Source organism: Eleutherodactylus coqui, chromosome 1, assembly GCF_035609145.1.
Source record: "Eleutherodactylus coqui strain aEleCoq1 chromosome 1, aEleCoq1.hap1, whole genome shotgun sequence".
NCBI classification, from domain to species: Eukaryota; Metazoa; Chordata; class Amphibia; order Anura; family Eleutherodactylidae; genus Eleutherodactylus; species Eleutherodactylus coqui.
Genome location: NC_089837.1, coordinates 165834194 through 165858949, shown reverse-complemented (window position 1 = coordinate 165858949; position 24756 = coordinate 165834194). Strand labels below are relative to the sequence as shown.

Here is a 24756-nt window from a genome sequence, read left to right as displayed (position 1 = left end):
ATGTTCGTCATTCAGAGACAGGTGGCACCAACAGTTGGAGATGCCCATGTTTATCGGATTAGTCTCTCTACTGTTGGTCTGTTGAGGGCGTCCTGAGCTCGGTTGTCTTTTGTGTGTGCCCTCCCTCATCCACTGGTCTCAACACTTCCTGACATTCTAGTCAGAACAGCCTAAGTGGCGGACCATTTGTCGATGACCATCCAGCTTCTCGCATTACAATAATGCGCACCTCTCAAACTTTGATAACTGTCCGAAATCTCTCCGCTTATGTAGAGCGTGTTGACCACTAGATGCCTCTACGATGTAAGCATAAAGAGGTCACTGCACACAAGTAGCTTCTAAGAGCCTGTTTATAGGCCAAGGGTGGAACCACTTTTAGGGCGTAAGGTGGCAAGACTGTTCATCTAATCCTTCCACAACTCTAATTATTTGCATATCTATCTGAGATGTAACTGCATGCCGAGTTTTGAAGTAAAACAATAACTTTCTTGGTGCTTGGGAGATCTAGATATAGAATTGGCTTTGTTTTTCATATGGGTGAATTTTTGTGAAATTGGCTGGTTTATGATAAATTTTTGTGATGGAGTTAGTAAGACACATTTCCTACTAACATAGGCCGTTTTAGAGGGTTTCACTTCAATGTTTGTTTTTCAAGTTAAAGATGTTACTATAATTAAGTGCCAACAGGAAAGTTCTACTTACATTGGCTAACGTCTGATATTTATCTAGCCCTGCCCAAAGCATATCTACACAACCTGTACATGTGGGAGACCTGTGTCTGTGTTTCTCTAGGAAGATTGCAGTGTTTTTATTAATAGGAATTAATTTTGTTTTTATGTTTAATAGTGTGTAATGTAACATACGTTTGTTTTTTCTAGAAACTCTGTTGGACACTCGATGGACCACTTCAGAGCTAGCATGGGTTACATATCCTGAATCTGGAGTAAGTAACATCAGCCTTTTTAATTTCTCTTTTACCAGTTTATCTTTTCACTAGAGATGAGCAAGCATACTCGCTAAGGGCAATTACTCGATCGAGCATTGTCCTTAGCGATTACCTGCCCGCTCGGGAGAAAAGATTCGGCTGCCGGCGGCGGGTGAGAGTGGGGAGGAACGGAGGGGAGATCGATCGAGCAATTGTCCTTAGCGAGTATGCTCGCTCATCTCTACTTTTTATGTCTTCATCTTTTTTCTTTAACTTTCAAGATCCTAGTTACTTTAAGGAGAAACTGCATAAAACCAAAATATTTCTTTGTTATATTTTTTATCAATTTAACTTTTTTTTTCCTCCCCTTTTTATCTTTCCATTTTTTAGTGGGAGGAAGTGAGTGGCTACGACGATGCATCCAATCCAATTCGGACTTATCAAGTGTGTAACGTTCAAATGTTGAATCAAAATAACTGGTTACGGACACAGTTCATTCTTCGACAGGATGTACAGCGTGTTTATGTCGAACTTAAATTCACTGTGAGAGATTGTAACAGCCTTCCAAATATACCAGGATCCTGCAAAGAGACCTTTAATCTATTTTACTATGAGTCTGACACCGACTCTGCCTCTGAGAATAGTCCTTCCTGGATGGAAACCCCATACATTAAGGTGGATACCATTGCACCCGATGAGAGCTTCTCACGACGCGACTCTGGCCGCGTTAACACTAAAGTTCGGAGCTTTGGGCCTCTATCCCGTGCTGGTTTTTACCTGGCTTTTCAAGACTTGGGTGCCTGTGTTTCCTTAATTTCAGTACGTGTCTTCTATAAGAAGTGTCCACAGACAATAGCAGGATTTGCTACTTTTCCAGAGACTTTGACTGGTGCTGAAGCCACCTCATTGGTTATTGCCCCTGGTGCCTGTGTGCCTAATGCGCTGGAGGTTTCTGTCCCACTCAAGCTCTATTGCAATGGAGATGGAGAGTGGATGGTACCGGTGGGCTCCTGTACATGTGCAGCAGGATATGAAGCGGCTGCGAAGGATACTCAGTGCCTAGGTAACCCATCTAAGCATGCATTTCCATTAGCTCTTTGCAGAGTTCTTTATCTTCTTTGGCAAAATAATACAATAAATGCAGCAAATATTATTTTTTCCAGAATGTATTCGGTTCTAACCTCTCCCTTTTATCTACCAGCCTGCAGCCGTGGCACTTATAAGTCAAAACAAGGAGAAAGTGCCTGCCTTCCGTGTCCTGCTAATAGCCGAGCCACTTCTACTGCAGCCATTATCTGTTCTTGCCAGATCGGTTATTACAGAGCTGATGGCGAGATGGCAGAAAAACCATGCACATGTAAGTGACCGAGAAATGGAGGGGGATTTTGTAGAAAGTGAGCACTGGGGGAAATTAAAGTAAACGTTTAACCTAGGAATTGGGAATGGGGCTTTTTTTGCATCTGCATTGGCCGTTCCTACTGAAGCTTCCATTGCAGATTTTATTATATTTGTGGGGGGGGGGGGGGTTTCCTGTCAAAACAACATAACTTTGCAAAACTCAAATGTGAATAAAGCCTTATATTAAAGCGCTTGTTGCAGTTTAGTGTTGCGTTATCTAAAACTTTTGACAGGACTTGATAGCTTAAGTTTATCAAAAGTGCAGCCTAAGTTAAACTTGGTGAGTTAGAATTAATTGATGGCCCAACCGGCCAGTGAATTTAATTTTAGGGGTGAGATGGTGTTGACAGGCTCCCTTTTAATTTGCGCAATGGCTAAAATTACGGCACTTTTTCTATGCTAGGATCTGTGGAGAGATGAGACTTATTTTTTTCTCATTTATGACTGATTTGAAAAGTTGCATTTCATAATTGTGTGTAAATTGTGGGCAAGCAGCAATGTGATAAATCCCACCCCGGTTTGCATTCTGTTTTTTGTTCTTATGATGGACCAGATTTCAACAGAGCCAGATTTGGGTGGCCTTAATATCCCAGTCTTAGACATTCTACATAAATTGGGAAGATTTATTTAAAAAAAAAAAAGAGTAGTTTTCATTTTTTGCAAAAAGAAAGAATCAACTGATTGGTTGCCAAACACAACTATTTCACTTTTCCGCTAGTTTTAATACTACTTCCCCGCATAGTTTTCAGATTGATGTATTTGTTTTTTTTTTGTTGTTTTGCATAGATTGGTCTATGAAAGAGTAAATATGTTTTTGCTATAAAAAGAGACTGAGGCCGTTTTCACACCTATGTTGGGGTTCAGTTCAGGGTTTTGGTCTATATAAAACAGAAAAAAAAATATTCGTTTTTTTTTTCCCCTGTTGATTTCAATGGGGTTTCAAAAAAAACCAACAAAAACCAGCAAAGGCTTCTGTTTGCTTCCACTCCGTCGGGTTTCCATTTCTTGGATGGAAAAACTGCGCTATTTTTCTGTTAAAAAACAAACAAAAAAACTGAATCTAATGGAATGGAAGCAAATAACAGTCTTGCCATTTGCTTTCCGTAGTCTTTAAAAACCCCATTGATTTCACGGATCAGTTTTTTTTTTTTTTTATCTTTTTTTAAATTTTTTTTATTTTCAGTTTTATTTCAATTTCTCTTCTCCAAAAACGGAGCAGAGATGGAATCCCTGATATGCGCCGTAACGCAGGAGTGAAAGCAGCCATACTTCATGTAAATTTGAATAGTGTTCTTAGAAGTGAATTGAGATGTACTTCTCACATACTTTCTTCTTGCTTTCAGCTGTGCCTTCAGCACCACAACATGTGATTTCCAATGTCAATGAGACCTCTGTCGTCCTAGAATGGGGAGAACCTGCTAATTTAGGTGGCCGTGAAGATATAAGTTATAATGTGATCTGTAAAAAGTGCACAGACCGGGTGTGTTCACGTTGTGACGATAACGTTCAGTTCTGGCCGCGTCAACTTGGAGTTATGCAGCGATACGTCTCAGTCAGTCATCTGCAGGCTCACATGAAATACAGTTTTGAAATACAGGCAGTTAATGGAGTGTCAATCAAAAACCCCCACCCTCCAAATTATTATTCTGTGAATATAACAACCAACCAGGCTGGTAAGTGTGCATTTCAACTATTACAAGTGTTTTGAAGTGAAACCACGAACATGATAAAATAACAGGGTGAACAGAACTGGTGATGAAATGATAGGGTGTGCACAAACATTACATGGAAAAGTAGAGAAAGGGCTCGAATAGTGGAAACTGACTGACTGTATACTTTCCCTCCAGCTCCTTCAGCGGTTCCGATTGTACAATCTCATGGCAGCTCTGCGAATTCGCTCATGTTATCTTGGGCTCCCCCTGAGAGTCCCAATGGCATCATTTTGGATTATGAGATAAGATACTATGGCAAGGTGAGTATACTGACTGACCCCTACAACATTATCTATTCTAGTTTCATCTTTTAGCTGTTTTTCCAGTAACAAATAATACCGTTGGCATAGTTTCTATTATTCATCAGGGTTAACCTATTGCCAAAGTATGGCATGAATACTAAGTACATGTAGAAAGTTAGACTTGCATCAGTATTCCATCTCCAGTGCGGCTGAAAATCTCTCTTGTACAATTTTTTGGAACACTAGTTGAACATGGGTTTCATCATGGAACGTCCTGCCATTTAACTTTATAATGTATGTAGCGGTAGTATATTTTATTGTTCATGGCTCTTTTTTTTGTAATTTATCGTCCTCCTTAGGGTCACAGTGGTGCTGGAAACACGGTGACCAGTCAGCGCACAAGTGTTCGCATGGAGGGCTTGCTTCCAGACAGTATATATGTGGTCCAAGTTCGTGCTCGTACAGTAGCTGGTTATGGCGCATATAGTGATCCACGGGAGTTCCAGACAGTAGCTGAGGATGGTGCGTAAATCTCTATCTTCTTAATTCCTTTCTTTTTTAATCGGTTTCTCTAAAGCACAAATAAATCGTTCTTAACGCCATTGACAAATATTCTTGAACCATAGATTTACCCCAACATCCTGTTTGCTTTCTTATGTTGCACTACTAACTACACTGACCAATGTTTGTTACAATTCTTCTCACTTTTCTTCACTTGAACATGTATTAATACAATCTCACTTGTCAACATCTTCTCCATCTTCAAGTTTTACCGTATATTCTTGCTGGCAGATACTATGTTTACTATGCATGTATGCCTGCAAAGTAATCCAGACACAAGTCGCCGGGGGCATGTACATGTCAGCATGTTATGCTTATGGCAACATTTGGGCTGCTGCCGGTTGTAACAAGCCAAAGGAAAGTTTTAGATTTGACAGGTTACTCTGCAGGCTCCCCAGCATAGTGCTGATCATAGAAGAAAGCTGACCTCTATCTAAATTATATGCCCCCTGCCAAGACTTTTTATTTCAGGAGAATTTCTAGTCTGTTGATTGTTCACTTTACCTTCTGGCCATTCACTAAATCTATCCTATCAAGTGTAGTAAACTATATAGCAGAGAACATTGACTTCATTTTATTATCTGCCATTGTTGAGATATTTGTCTCTTGCCCCACATCTGCTGCCCTTACCCATTCTCAACAAACAGCACCTTGCTTCCTTTCACTGTCTCTTATCTTTTTCCATTCTTTTACCCTCCCTTTAATTAGTCCTGATTTCATGTGCCACCTTTGTCCATAGAGTCTACACTGTGCCCTTGTGATGTCACTTCCTTGATATTCCTGTACCCACTGATCCCTCACTTCCCCCTCCTCCTTTTTTCCTTCCATGTTTCCCCCACAGGGGATCGGAGCAGTCTACAGGAGCAGGTCCCGATGGTTGTTGGCTCTGTGACAGCTGGCCTCATATTTATAATTGCAGTGGTCGTTATTGTAATAGTTTGCTTCAGGTGAGTTGTGTGTTGGGTAGAAAATTGTTCATGTTTGCAGTTTATTTCATTCCTCCTTCTGAGATCCAAATTTATCCTGTTTTTAATGTACATACATACATACATACATACATACATACATACATACATACATACATACATACAATTTTATATTAAAAAAAAAATACGGGGATATGGACTAAGGCTTGATTCACACGGGGCGGAATTACAGCAGACTTGCTGCACAGAAATTCCACCAGCAATTTTTATCCCAGGGTAAAGCAGCAAAGTGGGATGAGATTTGAAAAAACCTCGTCCACATGCTGCGGAGAAGCTGTTGCGGCAAAGCCGCGATGAAACGGACATGCCGCGCGGAATGCAAAACCGCGGCATATCAATTTTATAGCAGTCTCCGCTGCGGCCCTTTCTCCTCCCTATATAGCGAGAGACGGCCGCAGCAGGATGCAGGCGCTGAAGCTGCATTTCTGCCGCGGAAATCTTGCAGTATTTCCGTGCAGTCATTCCGCGAGATTTACACCCCGTGTGAACCCAGCCTTAATGTAAAAAATACGTTATAATGTTTGTACTTGGTCGAACATGTATATATTTTTTCATTAATTTACCCCACTTTTGTGTTCTTTTTATTTACTTTTAGCAGGAAACAGAGAAATGACCCTGAATCTGAATACACGGAGAAACTGCAGCAATACAGTGAGTATGGTTTAACGTTAGTACTAGTGTAGATTAGTGATGGTTTATGATGTTCCCTCAATGATCCTCTGCTCTGTATTGCCCATTGCCATTCTGTGTTAATTTTCTCAGCTTGGATGTCTGGTTGTACAAGATGAATTTTCTCTGGTGCCCTCTTATTAACCTGTGATTTTATATCATCTCCCTCCTGTTTGTGCCATTTATGAGCCTGGCTTTTCTGACTGGTTCTAACATCCGATGACCTTTCTTCTGCTAGTTACAGCTGACTTACTTGTTCTGGGTGGCTGCACATTATGTCTCTTCTCACTGTGCATTGCTTAGCAATTTGTAATTAATGTCCTGTGGTGTTCAGCACTAATTGGCAGTTGTTAACACCATTTCTTGCAAGCCATATTTCTCCATGCTTGTTGCAAATGTGAATCTGTCCCCTTATTTGTGCATATTGATAAACGTATTGTCAGTGCACCATTTTATTAAATACACAGTTGTGTTTTTTTCGTACTGCAGTACGTGACTTTTTTTCCCAATGTAACAAAGGGTCACTGAAATAAAATTACATAACCTCCTTCTTTCCTTTAATGAGACTCGATCATCTTTCGAGTCCAAAAAAATGAGAACCAAACTGTTTTGCACTATTTTTGTAATAATGGCCACTCAAACAAAATAGAAAACCAACCTAATTACCAAACTTTGACTACTGTTCTAGCTTCTATAGCAATGATGAATGGCCATATTACATTTCAGTTTGTGTTTTTTTGGTTTTTTTTTCTGCACATCAAAATAGATTTATAGAGAAAAGTGGCTCCGATCCCTTGTGATCACCAGTGCATGTGGACTTGTGTTCAGTAGCTACAACTTGCCATTTGTTAGAACAAAATTCATCTTAATTGTGGTGCATAGTAGCTCTTTTATTGGGCTATTTATTTGTTTGGTTAGTGGTCCATTAAATGGCCTTTTATATTGTTTGCCACCTTCTTGTGAGAGCCCACTCCTCATTACATTAACTAGAAGTTGTGAATGACTTGTAGCTCCTACAGTTGCAGCATTAGTAATTAGCATTATTTCTGATCTATTGTCCATACCTAGCACTCCTGCCCTTGAAGGGTTACACCCCTCCATTCTCTCTACATGCCACACCTCTAGTATTGTGTAAGGATTTCTTTTTAAATTAGGGGTTGTAAAGTATGTTTCCTTCTCGCTTGCTTTATTTGTGGGTTAACAGCTATGTTGCTTGTTTTCTTAGTTGGTGTTTAGAATGAAGCCTCAATTAACTGCTTGGTGTTATGTAGGCCTATGTCTGCAGCTTGAATGACGCTGCATTAGTCTTTTGTATGTGTCCTAAACGAACAGCTTGTAAAACAAATATTAAAGTATGAACCCATTGTGCTCTATAAATAACATAAGTTTCTCTACCCGTAGATATTACATGACCCAATACAACTAGTAGACAGCATATTAGGTCTATGGCCAGTTGAATCTGTGCATAGGTTGTGCATCCCCCCCCCCCCCCACTATTCACTTAGAACTAGTGCTCAAAGAGTTAACATGTTTCTAGTTTGTGTGCATGTTTATAAATGAAAATTATATCATTTATGTGCCAAACGGAAAAATCATGAATTTCATATGCTGCGCTCACACAGGACTGATTTTTAGCGTAATGGCCGCATCCGGCATTCCATTGGAGATCAGTTGTGGAATACCTGCCTCCAAAGGCGGGTTTTGTCATGGAGACTGCGACATAATTGATATGTCGTGGATTTGACTTCCACGCCGCATGTCAGTTTCCGCACAAGTTTTGCATGGGTTATTTCCGCGGCATGTGGGCGAGATTGTCAAAATCTCAACCACTTTGCTGCCGCTGTAAATGCAGCGGAAATTCCACAGCAAACCCGCCCCGTGTGAAGCCAGCTTTTTTTACACGGCTGTTGGCAATGAGGCCCTTGATCTTTGTACTGCGTACTGAAATGCTCTACAATGCTTTTCTAATTAAAAAATGTGTAAGTATTTATTTTATTTTTTTCTATTTTAATCATCTTCAATGTTGCGTTCGATATTTAAGAAAACAAAAATCCTAAATTCCTGCAGTTTTCACACTGACTACTAAGCCTAATAGCCTGACACTTCCTGTTCTGTAGAGACATTTTCAGCAGTCATCACATTATGACAGGCAGGATTACAAGGAAAGGTGGCCTCTATATAGATGGCAAAGGATTTACCATTCACAGTAGGTGATAGCCACCGCTTATCTCCTCCCCCTCCCTGCACATTGTCCTCTTCATGGGTCGCAGAGCATGTCTAGAACACCTATAGAAGTCAATGAGCCAATTCTTTGTGTGTAAAGCGTATGTGAATGCTGTAACTGCAGCACAGACAAGATGGCAGCCCTGATATTTATGCATTAAAAAATGAATTAAAAAGTAAAAAAAAAAAAAAATAGTCGACCATATTCTAGTTTTCTATCTGCCTTTTTTAATTGGCAAAAATAAATGATACATTTCCTTAAATTTGCATGGCATGTGTTTTGTTTTTTTTTTTCTTTACATTTTTCACTTGTGTTTTTTTTAGATCAATGTGTTCCATAGGTAAGAGGGGTTTTGTCATTAAAAGAAAAATTCTACACCCTATTCCTTCCCAGGCAGTCTACTTACTGCATCTTCTCCTTGCTGATCTTTTCCAGTCCCTCGGGTCACCTCACCTCTGGCCGGCCAGATCCTCTTCTTGTTATGAAGCGTGCATTCTTCTTCCGGCAGGTCAGTGAAGGTCATGTCCCTGTGACGTAGCATTCACTGGCTAGGAAGGAATCCTGATCTATTGCTGAGACAGCGGGCATGCGCAGTCCCTGCAATAGCTCGGCACTTCCTGCTAGGCTGTAAAGTCATTCATGACATAGCGTACATTGGCCGGCAGAAAGAAGACTGCCTGTGAAAGGATGCTTTGTCACAGGAAGCAGAAGAATCAGCCAGCTGGAGGTGAGGTGACTTCCCCCCGGGACTGCGAGAGACAGGAGAAGATCAGGTAGTCTCCCTGGGGAGGAATATGTGAGTATAGATTTTTTTTAAATTTTTTTTTTTTGACAGAACTCCCTTGAAGCAATAGTGTAACTATACCTATGTAATATGCAGAATATAGTCCATACAATTCTTGCTCTTCTTCAAAATCTTAAATCGTGTCTTTGAATAACTCCATGGCTTTCAAACAAGACCTCTTGAGTTTCTTTTTGTGTGTGAGATTTGGTAGATTTGATTGCCATACAGCGCAGTTGATAAGGTGCTTGATACTACTTGTTCTCACAGTGGTTCCTGGCATGAAGCTTTATATTGATCCATTCACTTATGAAGATCCTAATGAAGCTGTGCGAGAGTTTGCTAAAGAAATTGACATTTCGTGTGTGAAGATTGAAGAAGTGATTGGCGCAGGTTTGTCTCATAAACACATTCACTTTATCTGTTAAAAGTCAGATGCTTCTCGCTTTACACTTAATGATACAATTGGGGATTTGGAAGTGTATAGTGCAGACATGAGGTTATCATGAATATATTAAGTGGAATGTGATCTGTTACAGTGCAGAGAAGAATGGGCAGATTGATTTCTTGTCTTCTGTGCTAGGTGAATTTGGAGAGGTTTGCCGTGGAAGACTGAAACAGGCAGGACGCCGAGAACAGCTGGTGGCAATAAAGACACTTAAAGCAGGCTATACAGAACAACAAAGGCGTGACTTTTTGGGTGAAGCAAGTATTATGGGACAGTTCGATCATCCAAACATCATACGCTTGGAAGGAGTTGTGACGAGAAGTCGACCAGTGATGATCCTTACAGAATTTATGGAGAATGGGGCACTTGATTCTTTCCTGAGGGTGAGTTTCTAGTAATATTTGGGAATTAGATGTTTCTGGTCATGCGTGATGATACATGCCAATAATGCTAAGGGTGTTACTACACCGGCGCCGTTGTTGCTCACAATTTGCATTTAATTGCTGGGACAGCCTGGCAATTACTGGCAGTTCGCGAGTGCGTGTAATAGCGCCCTAATACACTGGTACTTCATGATGAAGGGGTCAGAACAAGTATGTAATCATTGTTGTGTAGGAAACGTAAGTTTGTTTTATACGTTTGTCATAGCATGTCTGAATTCATTATGGTAAACTGTGGGCAGGTTTTAATCTGCCCAGTTAGTCTACCAGCTCACTGACGGTCTGGAATCATTTAACTAAACAGTGATCCAAGTTCCAGTCTGCAGCCTTAAACTCTTATTTAATGTACACTTTTCTTTTTTGTGTTTGCGTTGTTCTTACGGTGAAGGGGAAACAAGGAAATAAATGGCTTGAGTAATAAGTACACAGCTTTTCTGACTAATGTCCGTACCACAGACACACCAATGCACATAATGAGGCTCAGTCACCAAGTAAATACATGTGGTGGCAAGCTCCTACTAGAGGAGGCCTACTCGCTGGGTTGTTGTATGACTCCTCAGTAAATCACACTTTGACGTGCTCTTTTGATACGCTTTCATGTGTACAGCAGGGTAGCTCTCACATGTGCACTAAAGGACATAGATGTTTTTGCTCGGTAGGATACCGTATCATGAGTTATGCTCCATGCACAAAAATAAATTCTAAAGTTCAATGAGGGAATGGTAACCTCCTGGATACTCATGTGCTGCTTCTACATATTGTATATGCACAAAGAAAGAAAAACAAGGTGGAATATGGCACTTGTTAAGGAGACCAAATCCCTAAATCTCTGCTCATAATTCCTCCAAGCAATTCATTCTTAGTCATGGTATGCTTCGCACTTATTTAACTTTTAAATACTCCTTTAGTTTTCTCCATCTTTGATCCGCTTCCTATGTAGATAGCATTTTATTTCCCTGCAGAATGGTTAGCCAGGAGAAATCTGTTATAGTGAGCTACTGATGTATCTTTCAAAAAAGAGTTTGTGTGTGTGTGTGTGTGTGTGTGTGTGTGTGTATATATGTATAATATATATAGTGTGTGTGTGTGTGTGTGTGTGTGTGTGTATATATATGTATAATATATATAGTGTGTGTGTGTGTGTGTGTGTGTGTATATATATATTAATATCAGAAGGGGCCTTTAGGTAATTGTTGGATTGTTCAAAGTTGAACATAATCATTGACCCCTTGGCACTATGGGACATACAGTTACGTCCCGCAGCGTCGGGGTACGTATGAAGGGAGATTGCGTGGCGATCTCCCTCCATACAAAACGGGCGCCAGCTGTTTCTTACAGCCAACACCCGGGGCGAAACAGCTCCGATAAGCCGCATGGCTCATCGGAGCTGTTAACCCTTTAAATGCTGCTGTCAATTCTGACAGTGGCATTTAAATCCACCGGCTGATTTTTCAGGGTCCCGTACGGCCCCCCATGATAAGACCGCAGGGAGCCGTCCGGGTGTCATGGCAGCCGGGGGCCTTCTGAAAGGCCCCAGGGATGTAATGGCAGAATGCCTATCAAGCCATGCCTATGGAGTGGCTTGATAGATTGCCTGCTCGATTGTAGTATGATGTAATGCTGTAGCATTACATCATACTGTAAGAGAGATCAAAGTATTGCAAGTTGTTGTCCCCCCTGGGGACTGGAAAAAAAAAAACAAGCAAAAATAGGATTAATAAAACTTAACTAATAAAGGGGGAAAAAAGGTTTTAAAAAAACTCCTGCCATATTTATAATGAAAGACTCTAAATTATAAAACACAATACCTATTTTGTATCGCTGCTTCCGTAAAAGGCTGATCTGTCAAATTAATGCATTATTTACCCCACATGATGAACGTAGTCAGGAAAAAAAAATAAAGAACACCAAAAATGCGCTATTTTTTGGGTACCCTGTCTCCAAAAATGCAATAAAATGCGAACAAAAAGTCGTGTATATTCCAAAATGGTACCAATGTAAATCCCGTAAAAAAAAAATGGGCCCTCGCACAACCTTGTGGACAGATAAAATAATAATGTTATTGCGGTCCAGAAAATGGTATGGTATCATAGTAATTGTACTGACCCATAGAATAAAGCTATCATGTAATTTTTGTTGCAGTTTGTGCACCAAAGAAACAAGACGCACCGAAAGATGGTGGACTTAGATTTTTTTTCCCCCCATTTTACTCCACTTAGAATTTTTTAAGTTTGTCAGTACATTATATGGTACATTAAATTGTCCCATTGAAAAATACAACTCTTACCACAAGATAGAAGCCCTCAGACATCTATGTCGATGGATAAATAGGAGTTACGATTTTTAAAGGGCGGAGGAAAAAACTAAAATGGAGGGGGCATGTCCTTAAGGGGTTAAATATAAACAAGCCAACGATTTGAATTTGTTTTTTTTATCATTTTGTCCATTTTATGCGATCCTAAAAACCTTCCAATAATTGGCCTACGTAAACAGGCAGTTGTTAATCAATGACCAACTGCCTGTTTACTCTGAATGGAGGCGGGCAGCTGGGAGAGCTCTCCGGTGCACTCCGCCTCCATTTATTCAGCTATTATCACTCCCCTGTGAAAAAACAGGAGTGATAATTGTTGGGACCATTGTCGGGCACTTAAGCGCTTGATATCGTCCCATGTAAAAGGACCGTAAATGCAGGTTGCTCTAAGTGGTGGCAAGTCCTCATTAGATGCTTGCTTTTATTTCCCATGTACCTGAATGGAAACTATTGTTCTTTACCGGGAAAAAAAATCCTCCCTCTCATTCACAACTTTATCTTTTATGCTGATAAGTTTATGAATAGTTGTATTTGTGAACAGTATCAGCATGCCATTCGGGCTGATTTGTTTTGGGGAGTACTTTGAAGTTGGGTGTGTGTAGTAATTTTTTTCTTTTTTTTTTCTTTTGAACTCTCATCAGATGAACGATGGACAATTCACTGTTATCCAGCTAGTAGGGATATTACGTGGTATTGCATCAGGCATGAAGTATTTGTCGGAAATGAACTATGTTCATCGTGATCTTGCGGCTCGTAACATCTTGGTGAACAGCAATCTGGTCTGTAAAGTCTCCGACTTTGGTTTGTCAAGATTCCTAGAGAACAGTCGATCTGACCCGACTTACACCAGCTCTTTGGTAAGTGGTTTAAAACCATTAAATGCTTTTGATATTGATGACCTTCTCAATTGATCATCTGTCCTGGGACACTAGGTTATGTTCCTTTGTGATACCAGTGGCAGATCTTGAGGCTTTTTTTGTGTGGTTTTTTTGTTTCTTCTGTTTTTGGTAATCCCCTCTAAAGCCCCATTTACACGCAACGATTATCGCTCAAAATTCATTCAAACAGTGTCTCTTGAGCTATAATTGTTGTGCAAACGTTTCCATCTTTCGATGATTTTAAGGTGAGCATAAAATCCATTGTTCAGCCGGAGAGAGATAGCTGTGAACGCTCGCTGTGTTCGCCATGGTAGCAGCTGATTAAATTATATTCAGCTGACAGCCCGCGGCAGCTGAGCGCAAAGTCCAGACCATGTGCTGGGATTTGCAAACAGCTGCTGGAGGCTCATTCATATGCAAATGAAGTCCATTAGCAGTTTATGCAAAACGATCGCTAGAGCTGTCAATCTTTCAATGGTTTCAAAGATTGTCTTAGCGTGTAAATGAGCCTTTAAGCTCGTTTCACACAGGGCGAAATTGCCATGCAGACTTTCCGCACGGAAACTCTGCCGGCATTTTTAAACTTGAGACTAAGCAGCAAAGTGGATGAGATTTGCAAAAATGTAGTTCACACATTGCCGACGACCTGCTGCAGACAAGCCGCTCGGAAACTGACATGCGGCGCTGAATTCAAATCCGCAACATGTCAACTGTATTGCTGTTTCCGCTGCGGACTCTCTTCTCTCTATGGTCCTGGACGATCCCTCTTTTAAATTTGTGTGGGTCCTGGTCGTGACACTTTAAAAAGACAGATACGCGATCGCATAAACCTCACAAGCTCCACTTGTTTTTGGTGCACAGAAAGCATTGCATTGGAAATCTAGGTTAATAGTGACCATAGAATTGCAGCTAGCTTCATATAGAAAGTGATATATTGATTTTATTTTTGTGTTTGTTGCTAGTGATCAATGTATGTGCGAATGGTATAACTAGTTTTGTTTTACTAACTTAGGGAGGAAAAATACCTATTAGGTGGACTGCTCCAGAAGCCATCTCTTATCGAAAGTTCACATCTGCAAGTGATGTTTGGAGTTATGGTATCGTCATGTGGGAAGTGATGTCATATGGCGAGCGGCCCTACTGGGACATGTCAAATCAAGATGTATGTACAATGGAGAAGTGTAAGAAACCTTTTTAAGAGTCGGGTTTATTGGTGAGCTAACAGGTACATTCCCTTCATGTAGGTGATAAATGCTGTGGAGCAGGATTATCGTCTCCCACCTCCAATGGATTGTCCGTCTGCTCTACATCAGCTCATGCTTGACTGTTGGCTCCGCGATCGCAATTTGAGGCCCAAGTTTTCACAGATAGTCAGTTCTTTGGACAAGTTAATACGCAATGCAGCCAGTCTGAAAGTGACCAGCCCAGCACAAGCAGGGTTAGTATGTGCAGTATTAAGTTCTTTGGTTTTGTTCACATTTTTATTTAAAGTGTAACTGACTTTAAAAAAGAAAAAAAAAAAAAGAATAAAAGTTGACGTTAAATAGGGGCATAGCTTAAAGTTTTGATTATTGGGGTCCAGGTGCTGAGAACCCCACGATTATTAGAAAAAAAGGAAGTGAAGTGCTCGCCCAATAGCTGTCACTGCTCACTTGACTAAAAACTGGCCCATAGACTTTGACTTGAGCTCCTCTTCAGACAGCGCTCGAACGAGTGCTTCAGCTGCTTTGCTCTACTAGCAATCAGCGAAGAGGTCTCTGCACCTAGACCCCAGTGATCAAAACTTATGACATGTCTAAATACCGTATATTCCGGCGTATAGAACTACCTTTTAACCCCGAAAAATCTGCTCTGCAGTCGGGGGTAGTCTTATACGCCGGGTATACAAAAAAAAGCAGTACTCACCCCCCCCCCCCGGAGTTCTGCAGCGCTGCAGCAGGCTGTCACTCCCTCCTAGTCCCGAACAGAGCATTGCTTTTTGGATGCGGGGCTTGAAATCACCGCCTCCAGAAAGCTAATGCTGTGATTGGCTAACTCACGCGGCGTCAGCCAATCACAGCCATTCAATAAGGCGACAGTTGGCGGGGGTCCGTATTATACGCTGGAATATACGGTATTTCATTTTTTTTAATTTATTTTTTTTTTTTTTAAAGCACAGTTACACTTTTAACCCTTGTTTTTGCCTATACGCATAAGAATGGAGTCTTACCTTTACTCTATATGATGTCTTTTCTTTAGTCATCTATTCTTACCTCATTCTTTTTATATTAGTGTATCCCAACAACTTCTAGATCGTACAGTCCCAGATTATACAACTTTTCCAACCGTGGGTGATTGGTTGGAAGCAATCAAGATGGGCCAGTATCAGGAGAACTTTATGAGTGCTGGATTTACCTCTTTCCATTTGGTGGCTCAGATGACAGCTGAGTAAGTAGCCGGGGATTTTAGGAATGAAGTTAAAAAGTTCTCTCAAGATCGGAAAAAAAAAAGGCTAAAGGGAAGAAATGTTGTAAAAGTAATAAAATAAGCACTACTCGCCAATTGCTAGCCTCAGTGGTTATGCTGGCATGTAGTGCACAAGAACAGTGATTGACTACTGCAGTTATGTGGGATAGGCTGGGCTCTCACGGCTGTAAGCGTAAACCGCTACGGGGGTCCTGCAGCGTTTTTACAGCTGTGGAGCCAGCCGTGACCCTGCGTGCTACTGCATATGGCGGCAAAATTGTACTGTGCATGACGGCGTACTGGCGCACACGGCCATGCGCCTTTTAATGGCACAGCACCTCTGCGTAAAATTTTAAGACGGCCAGGGGGCTTAACGGGCACATTTTTTTTGTCATTTCCTCCCGTTTAGTCAATTTGTTTCCAATCTAACAAAACCTGGTTAATGAGTTTGAGCTCAGAAAATGTTCTGTGACCGGTGGTTTGTGCAATTCTCTTAATATCCCTATTTTCTTTATTCTTTTTAGGGATTTGCTCCGTATCGGGGTGACGCTAGCTGGTCATCAAAAGAAGCTTCTAAATAGTGTCCAAGACATGAGGCTGCAGATGAGCCAAACTCTTCCCGTCCAGGTGTGACACGACTACACCAGGAGACACAGCTCTTCATATTGAAGAAATTATATGGACTTGATAGGGCTCTACGGGAGCTCAAGGGTGCACAAGAGAGATCATGGATAGTGGCGGGGTTTTGAGTGGAGTCACATTTTCTTTTTGCACAAAAGAACTCTCATCCCTCTTACAGATTATTTACACTTCATTGTGATCTGCTGCTGTATGCTGAATAGATGGTGTTGTAGTTACAACATGGATAAATGTGTGTGAGTGATGCCTTATGAATGTGAAGCCTGAATATGAATAGAAGATGTAGTACATGGTATATGTATGATTGTGAGCAGTCTTAAGGGTAAGTAGAGGGGCATCCGAGAGTACAAGAAAGGCAATATATTTTAGTGTCTTCCACTTGCATCAAAACCTCTTGGACTATAATAAAGGTGCAGGGTTGCAGAGCTAGCTATTTGTTTTATTCTGTATGTATCTATGACAGATAATCCCCAAGTCTCCCACTCTTTAGTTTTATGCCTGCATGAAGAAGTATACAATGCTTGTGCACATCTACAGAAGTGAGGTTGTACGGAGACGACCTTTCTGTGTAGGTTCCTGTGATGATGGATATATTGGCCAATCAGTTATTAATCTGTTTTGTTAATTGACATGATACGCTCCCTGGTAGCATTTTGTCTGTAAAGGAACGCCTTCCTGTGCCTCGTAGAGGAAGTAGTACCGTACAGCTCACTCACTTCCATTTTATACCTTGTTATCCTGCCAATTAACACACCTCTCCTCCTTTCTTTGGCATTTCCCATTGCCTTCACACCCCCATGCCTCCCCATCTCCCTCCGTTTTTCCCATTATTTTTCGGCTACTGCTTGCTGTTCTTTAACTTTGGGTATTCTTTCTTTGTTTCTGCCCTTTTTTTTTCCTGCAACCATATTATGCTCTTTATTTTGTGAGTATACTCTCATTTTCAATGATATGGGGATGTGTTCAGAATGGAAAATGTCATCATAACTTTACATTTTATAATTTTTTTAAGAAATACTTTTTTCAATTAAATTATTTAAGAAAAATACACCGTGTGTTTCTGTTCCCCTCTGTAAGAAATGGGTTACGGTTGTCTTGAGAGGCATTAGTAGAAAATGGTTTTCTATGGCAAGTATTTTTGACTCCATATCGCCTTGTTCCAACATCAAGTAAATGGTTTAGAACGCATGTTCTCTTGAACCTTACTCATTTTTTGCCAAAGGAATAGTCGAACAAAGGTTCTTAAAGCATTGCTCCATCCTCGAGGATCCCTGTGCCCATGTCGTTTTATCACGGAGATTTGAGAACATATGCACTTTGACATCTCCACTTTTGACTAAGATTCTCTGTATCAATCTTTTGAGTTGCTTAACTGCTTCCCCTCCAAAAATGGGTTTTAAAAGTACATTTTTAAGAGAAGTGGAACATTGTGGCTCCAATGTAAAGTTTAATCGTGTCTGCCTAATTCTGCAGTAGAAATTGGATCAGGGATGAAGATATGTAAGTGTATCGGCACAAGTAATAAAAATCCAGTTGCAATGTAGGTGTTGTAATAATGTATCCTCCATGGGAAGTTTTTGTCCTCCTTGAACTCACATTGACGTTCTTTCTCCAGCAAGCAAATGGATTTCTCCTAAGATCCTTCAGCTTAACAGGACCGTCTCAGAAACATTTGCAACAACTCTGCTGTGTAAATTCACCCTTATGTTGAACTTGATGTAATAAGCATCCATCACCTGTGTAAAGGGGGCAAGCATTTTCTTTCCCGTACTGAGCCAACTTTAATATAACTACAACCTATCTGATTACTTGGAAAGGGTGACATCATTGAAACACTTCAGAACTAATATTCTTAAGACAACGATTCCAAGTAAATTGATAGGCTGTGTTGTCATGAATATTGTATTTGCTCTGAAAATGTCTCCCTTCATAGTGTCCAGGACAGGTGCTTTGTAACGTAGACACGTTCTCTGCTATCACGTTCTACTTATAACTAGAAGCCTTCAACGGCTCTGACAGATTTCACTGTTCACTGTGTGAGGTCAAAATAGGTTGAATTTAATGCATACAGTACATTCATTTAAATCTGGATGAAAGTCAATGAATATGACAAGTGGATTTGGGATTTTGCACACTGGAAACATGCATCCCTTTTAAATACGCTGTTCCGTTCAATTATGCTTGTCAGGAGAAGGTTTGAGATTTGTACGGTTGACATCTTTTGCCTAGAAAAGGTGAATGTTTCTTGGGTTCCACAGCCAAAAAGGTAAAGCTGTCGTCTAGTGACTGCAGGACTAAAGCTGGGAGACTGGCCAAAAATCTTATGATGTTAAATGGGAGGATAGGCAAGTGGGACGATAAACAGAGTGGTAGAGTCTGCACAAGATCTGGGAAAAATTTCATTTCTGGTATGCAGCCGCTCCCTCCCCGGCCATCGCTTACGTTTTCACTGACTGTAGTCTCACATTTATTTCCTAAGTAAAATATGTCTATGTTCTACTTGATTTGAAAACCCAGTGAGTGCGCTCTCGTACTTCCAAAGCTTAGAATTCATTAACGGCTGCACATATTTGAGACGTATGGAAAATTAACTATATATATACCAGAGGTACTTGTGACCTTCTGCAGTTTTTTTCCTCATGTCTTGAAACTTAGAGTATTCTAGTGAGTCTAAGTGAGAATTATATGCTTCATAAGGTGATACAGTAACAGGCGATTTTGCAATACAATATACCCTGTTTTACGAAGCTGCAGAGATATTCCTCTACTTGTGGTCTCCTCCCCACTTAGTTCTCCATAGGCATCCAAGTGTACTCACAGAGGCAGAAAAAAAGTCTAACTTCTCAAATTTAAGCCCTTCACAGTTTAGACATAATTTAAAATGACTTCTTTTTATTGAATAACTTTTATTAAAAAACATAAAACATAAAACAGGGCACTACAGATAACCCTCTAGGATGTCAATATGTTGACCTTAATCAAGAGGAAAACGACTGTAGCCACTCGCTTACTTTTTCGTACCCTTCTAGTGTCTAAAAAGGGGCCATGTATTTCTACGATAGTGCGGTAGCTGTCGTTACTTCATAAGACTCGGATTGTGGTGAGAGCAAATTTATTTCTAATTGCGCATTTCTTCCCAGATTTTTATTCCTATGATAAAGGTTTGATCAAGACTTAAATTAAGTACAGGTATCACAACAGATAGTCTTGTATCTTTTCCAGTATCAGAGGATGGAAGGCTTGCGGATACCGGGGGTGTATGTCTTTGAACTTGATAACAGGCATATGGCTATTGTTTCAGATGGAGATCAAGTTTATAAAGGCCCCTCACCTATCCTTATCGTTACACATGTGACATTATAATCTCCAGTTTTTATATTTTTCGTGTTTATTTGAATCTCTTTAAATCTCGACGCGTTTCGCCGCTTATTTTAGCGGGTCATCAGGAGATTTTCTTTAATGTAGATTATTGTAGCTCTGGTTTCGTTCAGATGCCTATTCCAGAGTTTAATTAGCTCTATTTAGAGAGAATAATGATAGCTCTTTCAGAGATAGTGTGCAGTGCAAATAGTACTTTCTAGATATAGAGTTTATGAGTTCATATAAGGGAACACCTATAATATAGAGGTGGTCTCTATATAATTATGATCAGTATGAGATCCTATCTCTTTTTCAAAAGGAGCAGTTTTGTGATGATCACTTTGCTGCTCTAGATAATATAGATCTCATACAGTCAGGTCTGCATAATTATAGGAGGACAGCCTTAAATATAGACAGTCAGTCCAGATAATGCAAAACTCTATTATCGTGATTAGTATGAGATCTATCTTTTTTACTTGAGAGCAATATTGTGGTGGTCAATCAGCTGCTCTATATAGTATAGATCTCATACAGTCAGGTCTGCATAATTAGCGGAGGGCAGCCTTAGATGTAGGCTATCACTCTATATAATGCAGAACTGAGATCTATGTATTTTATTTTATTTTTTATAGAGAAAGCAGCCTGCGGTGAGCAGGCAGCGTCTCTACAAAGTATAGATCTCAGTATTTTAGGCAATCTAGTCTATGATGTTTCTAGTCTATGATAAGAACGGTAGCGCCTCTGACCTACCATCCAGGTCAGAGGCGCTACCGCTCTTATCATAGACTAGAAACATCTCTATCAGCAATAGGCAGTGCTACCAAAAGAAGTTAGAAAAGTCAGGCTGCTTGAACCATATTTGGGGAAAATCTTTATCCAATACCCCCCACCTATATTCTTTATGGTTGCGGCTGACTGCAGATTGCCTAAAATACTGAGATCTATACTTTGTAGAGACGCTGCCTGCTCACCGCAGGCTGCTTTCTCTATAAAAAATAAAATAAAATACATAGATCTCAGTTCTGCATTATATAGAGTGATAGCCTACATCTAAGGCTGCCCTCCGCTAATTATGCAGACCTGACTGTATGAGATCTATACTATATAGAGCAGCTGATTGACCACCACAATATTGCTCTCAAGTAAAAAAGATAGATCTCATACTAATCACGATAATAGAGTTTTGCATTATCTGGACTGACTGTCTATATTTAAGGCTGTCCTCCTATAATTATGCAGACCTGACTGTATGAGATCTATATTATCTAGAGCACCAAAGTGATCATCACAAAACTGCTCCTTTTGAAAAAGAGATAGGATCTCATACTGATCATAATTATATAGAGACCACCTCTATATTATAGGTATTCCCTTATATGAACTCATAAACTCCTATATCTAGAAAGTACTATTTGCACTGCACACTATCTCTGAAAGAGCTATCATTATTCTCTCTAAATAGAGCTAATTAAACTCTGGAATAGGCATCTGAACGAAACCAGAGCCACAATAATCTACATTAAAGAAAATCTCCTGATGACCCGCTAAAATAAGCGGCGAAACGCGTCGAGATTTAATGAGATTCAAATAAACACGAAAAATATAAAAACTGGAGATTATAATGTCACATGTGTAACGATAAGGATAGGTGAGGGGCCTTTATGAACTTGATCTCCATCTTAAACAATAGCCATATGCCTGTTATCAAGTTCAAAGACATACAACCCCGGTATCCGCAAACCTTCCATCCTCTGATACTGGAAAAGATACAAGACTATCTGTTGTGATACCTGTACTTAATTTAAGTCTTGATCAAACCTTTATCATAGGAATAAAAATCTGGGAAGAAATGCGCAACTAGAAATAAATTTGCTCTCACCACAATCCGAGTCTTATGAAGTAACGACAGCTACCGCACTATCGTAGAAATACATGGCCCCTTTTTAGACACTAGAAGGGTACGAAAAAGTAAGCGAGTGGCTACAGTCGTTTTCCTCTTGATTAAGGTCAACATATTGACATCCTAGAGGGTTATCTGTAGTGCCCTGTTTTTTGTTTTATGTTTTTTAATAAAAGTTATTCAATAAAAAGTAGTCCTTTTAAATTATGTCTAAACTGTGAAGGGTCCATAGGCATCCAATGATTACGACCTGTATGCTTAGCTTTTTTACTGGTCAGGCATGCTCAGTGCCTTCACATTCTGTAATGACAAGTTAGTACAGTTTTGAATGTGCACTCATCAGTAGCTGACAATGGGGCATTGTGGGAGATGTAGTTTTTGCACTCCCTGGTGGCCATTTTAATAATGTGGAAATCTGAAGGTGGCTGGAGAGCAGCAGTGGTGCAGGTCGGCAAAAAAAAGATACTAGAGTTCAGATTGACTATTGAGATGGAAGTGGAAACGTTGAGGCAAAATTTTGCCCAGTTTACGGAAAACCCCTTTTAAGTAATTTTACAGGTTTGAAAAAACGTTGTCTTTTTTTTTTTTTTGAGGAATAACCACATCTCTAGCCATAGGTTCTGCCTGGCATAGCACAGCTAGATAGAAGTAAATAGGGTTGAGCTGCAATGCCATATGCAACCTGTGCACAGATGTGGTGATGTTTTCTGAAAATGCAGCCATGTTTTTCTAATCCTACACAACCCCTGTAATTTTATATAAGAAATATGCTCTCTCTCCAAGCCACAGGGCCGAGGAAGCGGCACCAGCTGCTAGTAAAGGGGTAAAGCAAATTCCACTATTTTACAACACCACACCCATTTTCCAGCAGGGGGAAGGGTGTATAGAGCAAAGTGAAGTGAGGACAAAAGTCAGGTGTCACAGGCAGCAGAGCAGGTCACTCTAGGTGTATCTCAAAATGTCCTCTCCCAGTGTATTCGTTTGTATACATGGACCCCTTAAAAATGGGCAACTCTAGTTAGGTGTGCATGCATGACCCACGCGTCTTGCACACAATCCAGTGTGTTGGTAGCAGGAATCGGAACGCGTCAGGGGTGTCCCCCTTTTTGGTCAGTATGGTTTAGAATCTGCTGCAAGATACTACCCATGTGCTCTTTGATATAACGCTGCTAAAACTGTCCAAACGGATACAAACCTAAACCCCCAGTAGGTGGTAGGTCAAAATGTGTTCATTATTTTCTGACCTATTGCACTTAGACAAGAAATGCGGCATTTTAAAGGGGTTTTCCAGGCAGGGCCCGCTGTCAGTGCTGGGATGTAGCAGGGTTGGAGTAGAAGCCACTGCTCTGACCCCTATTTAGTAGCCCATGCTCCTAATTGCTCCCATTGATTTCAATGAGAGCTGCTCCTGCTTTTATGAGCCCGGCCACCACACAGATCGGAGCAGCAGCAAGCGCTGCCTGGAAAACTTCTTTAAGGCTACATGCACATCCCGTCCATTTGCTGTCTGATGTACGGGACCCCACGTGTGTACATGCGCTTTTTTTTTTTTTCGTATGAGAACGGGACCTGCTGCGATTCAAGTTTAAAGAAAAACACTAAACCACTTTCTATTCAAGTAAAAAAGAAAAGCCCATGTGCATACACCGTTCAAATATATGAATGGGTGCTATCTGTCCGATTTTTGGACCATTCTTTGAATCAAAAAATCTGTCAGAAATATGAATGTACCCATTAAGCATAATGTTTTTAATTTCCATAATAAGAAGCCTGAAAAAAACTCTGCATTGATTCTGTGTATAATTGAACATGTGAGTAGTTCACACTCTGCAAGACAGCAGTGGGAATATAGGCAACCAGCAATCAACGCTGCAATTGGCACATTTGTGGAAGAATGAGTCTGCAGACCACATTCACATTATTTAACTAAATTCAGAGCTGAGTGTCATAGTTAATATGAAGTGTCAATCTCTCGCCCCTCTCCCAACATGCTTTGCTATACCCTCTGCATCCTCAAAAGTAACGGGGCAACTGCGACAATCTGCTTTAGGAATTTTTTTTAAATAAGGTAATGTGGTCTTCTTGAGTTATTCCTCCCCAAATGTTTGTTGCAGCACTTTATGCTAGCTGCTGTCTTACAGAGATTGACTTTAACTTCTTACATGTTCAATTATACATATAGCCCTCGTTGGGATTTTAAGGATATTTTTTCTAAGGTTTCTTAATATTGATTATTCTTTAAAGTGCAGAATCACCTTTTATACTTCTACTCTCCTGATTTAGTATCAATTTATCAGTACTTTGATCACTTTCCTGGGCATTTATGGTTTTTGTATATGCAACAGTTACAGGTTTACGCCTACGTTTGGCTTTGATATCCAATCTAGTATCTATTTACATTAATTCTTGGTTAACTACCATTTAGCTCATGCGTCCCCATAGTATTATGGACTTTCTTCCGGCTCTGTAGCTGCTTTTATTCCAGGGATGATAACCCAATGTATATGAAGACAAGCAACTTCATGGTTATCCTAACCCATTGGCTGTTCCTACGTTTATGTAGATATATTTGGGCAGGATTCTTGCTTGGTCACTTATTCTGTCATCAACCCAGCAGTATTAGGAAGATAGAGGGGACGCAGGTGTGGTTATGCTGGGAAAGTGTGACACCCCCCCCCTAAAAAAAAAAAAAAAAAAAATATGTGCTGCAGATTCTCCAGAGGCCAGATATGGCTGCATGAGGTGTCATGATGGCGGTGTGCGCCAAACAGAAGGGAAAGAGTAACTCCAATTAGTAAACCTGTCACGTATGAGTAACTGGATGTAATTGTTCTGTT

The 24756-nt window shown here is 40.4% G+C and overlaps 1 protein-coding gene across 2 annotated transcripts in view; it reads left to right on the top strand.

Moving 5' to 3' along the window:
* Positions 1-17707, top strand: part of EPHB3 (EPH receptor B3) — a 49007-nt gene extending 31300 nt beyond the window's left edge. Inside the window, exons 2-16 of one of the 2 annotated variants that reach the window (XM_066603505.1) lie at positions 879-943; positions 1316-1988; positions 2127-2282; positions 3667-3996; positions 4171-4295; positions 4637-4799; positions 5680-5785; positions 6423-6475; positions 9769-9891; positions 10082-10329; positions 13339-13554; positions 14588-14737; positions 14820-15013; positions 15847-16002; positions 16545-17707. In XM_066603505.1, coding sequence (XP_066459602.1) covers positions 879-943; positions 1316-1988; positions 2127-2282; positions 3667-3996; positions 4171-4295; positions 4637-4799; positions 5680-5785; positions 6423-6475; positions 9769-9891; positions 10082-10329; positions 13339-13554; positions 14588-14737; positions 14820-15013; positions 15847-16002; positions 16545-16653 — 2867 coding nt within the window. In that variant the 3' untranslated portion in view covers positions 16654-17707. Of the gene's footprint in view, positions 1-878; positions 944-1315; positions 1989-2126; positions 2283-3666; positions 3997-4170; positions 4296-4636; positions 4800-5679; positions 5786-6419; positions 6476-9768; positions 9892-10081; positions 10330-13338; positions 13555-14587; positions 14738-14819; positions 15014-15846; positions 16003-16544 lie in introns of both variants that reach the window. The other variant, XM_066603497.1, reaches the window with a different exon arrangement.
* Positions 17708-24756: the final 7049 nt, after the last annotated feature.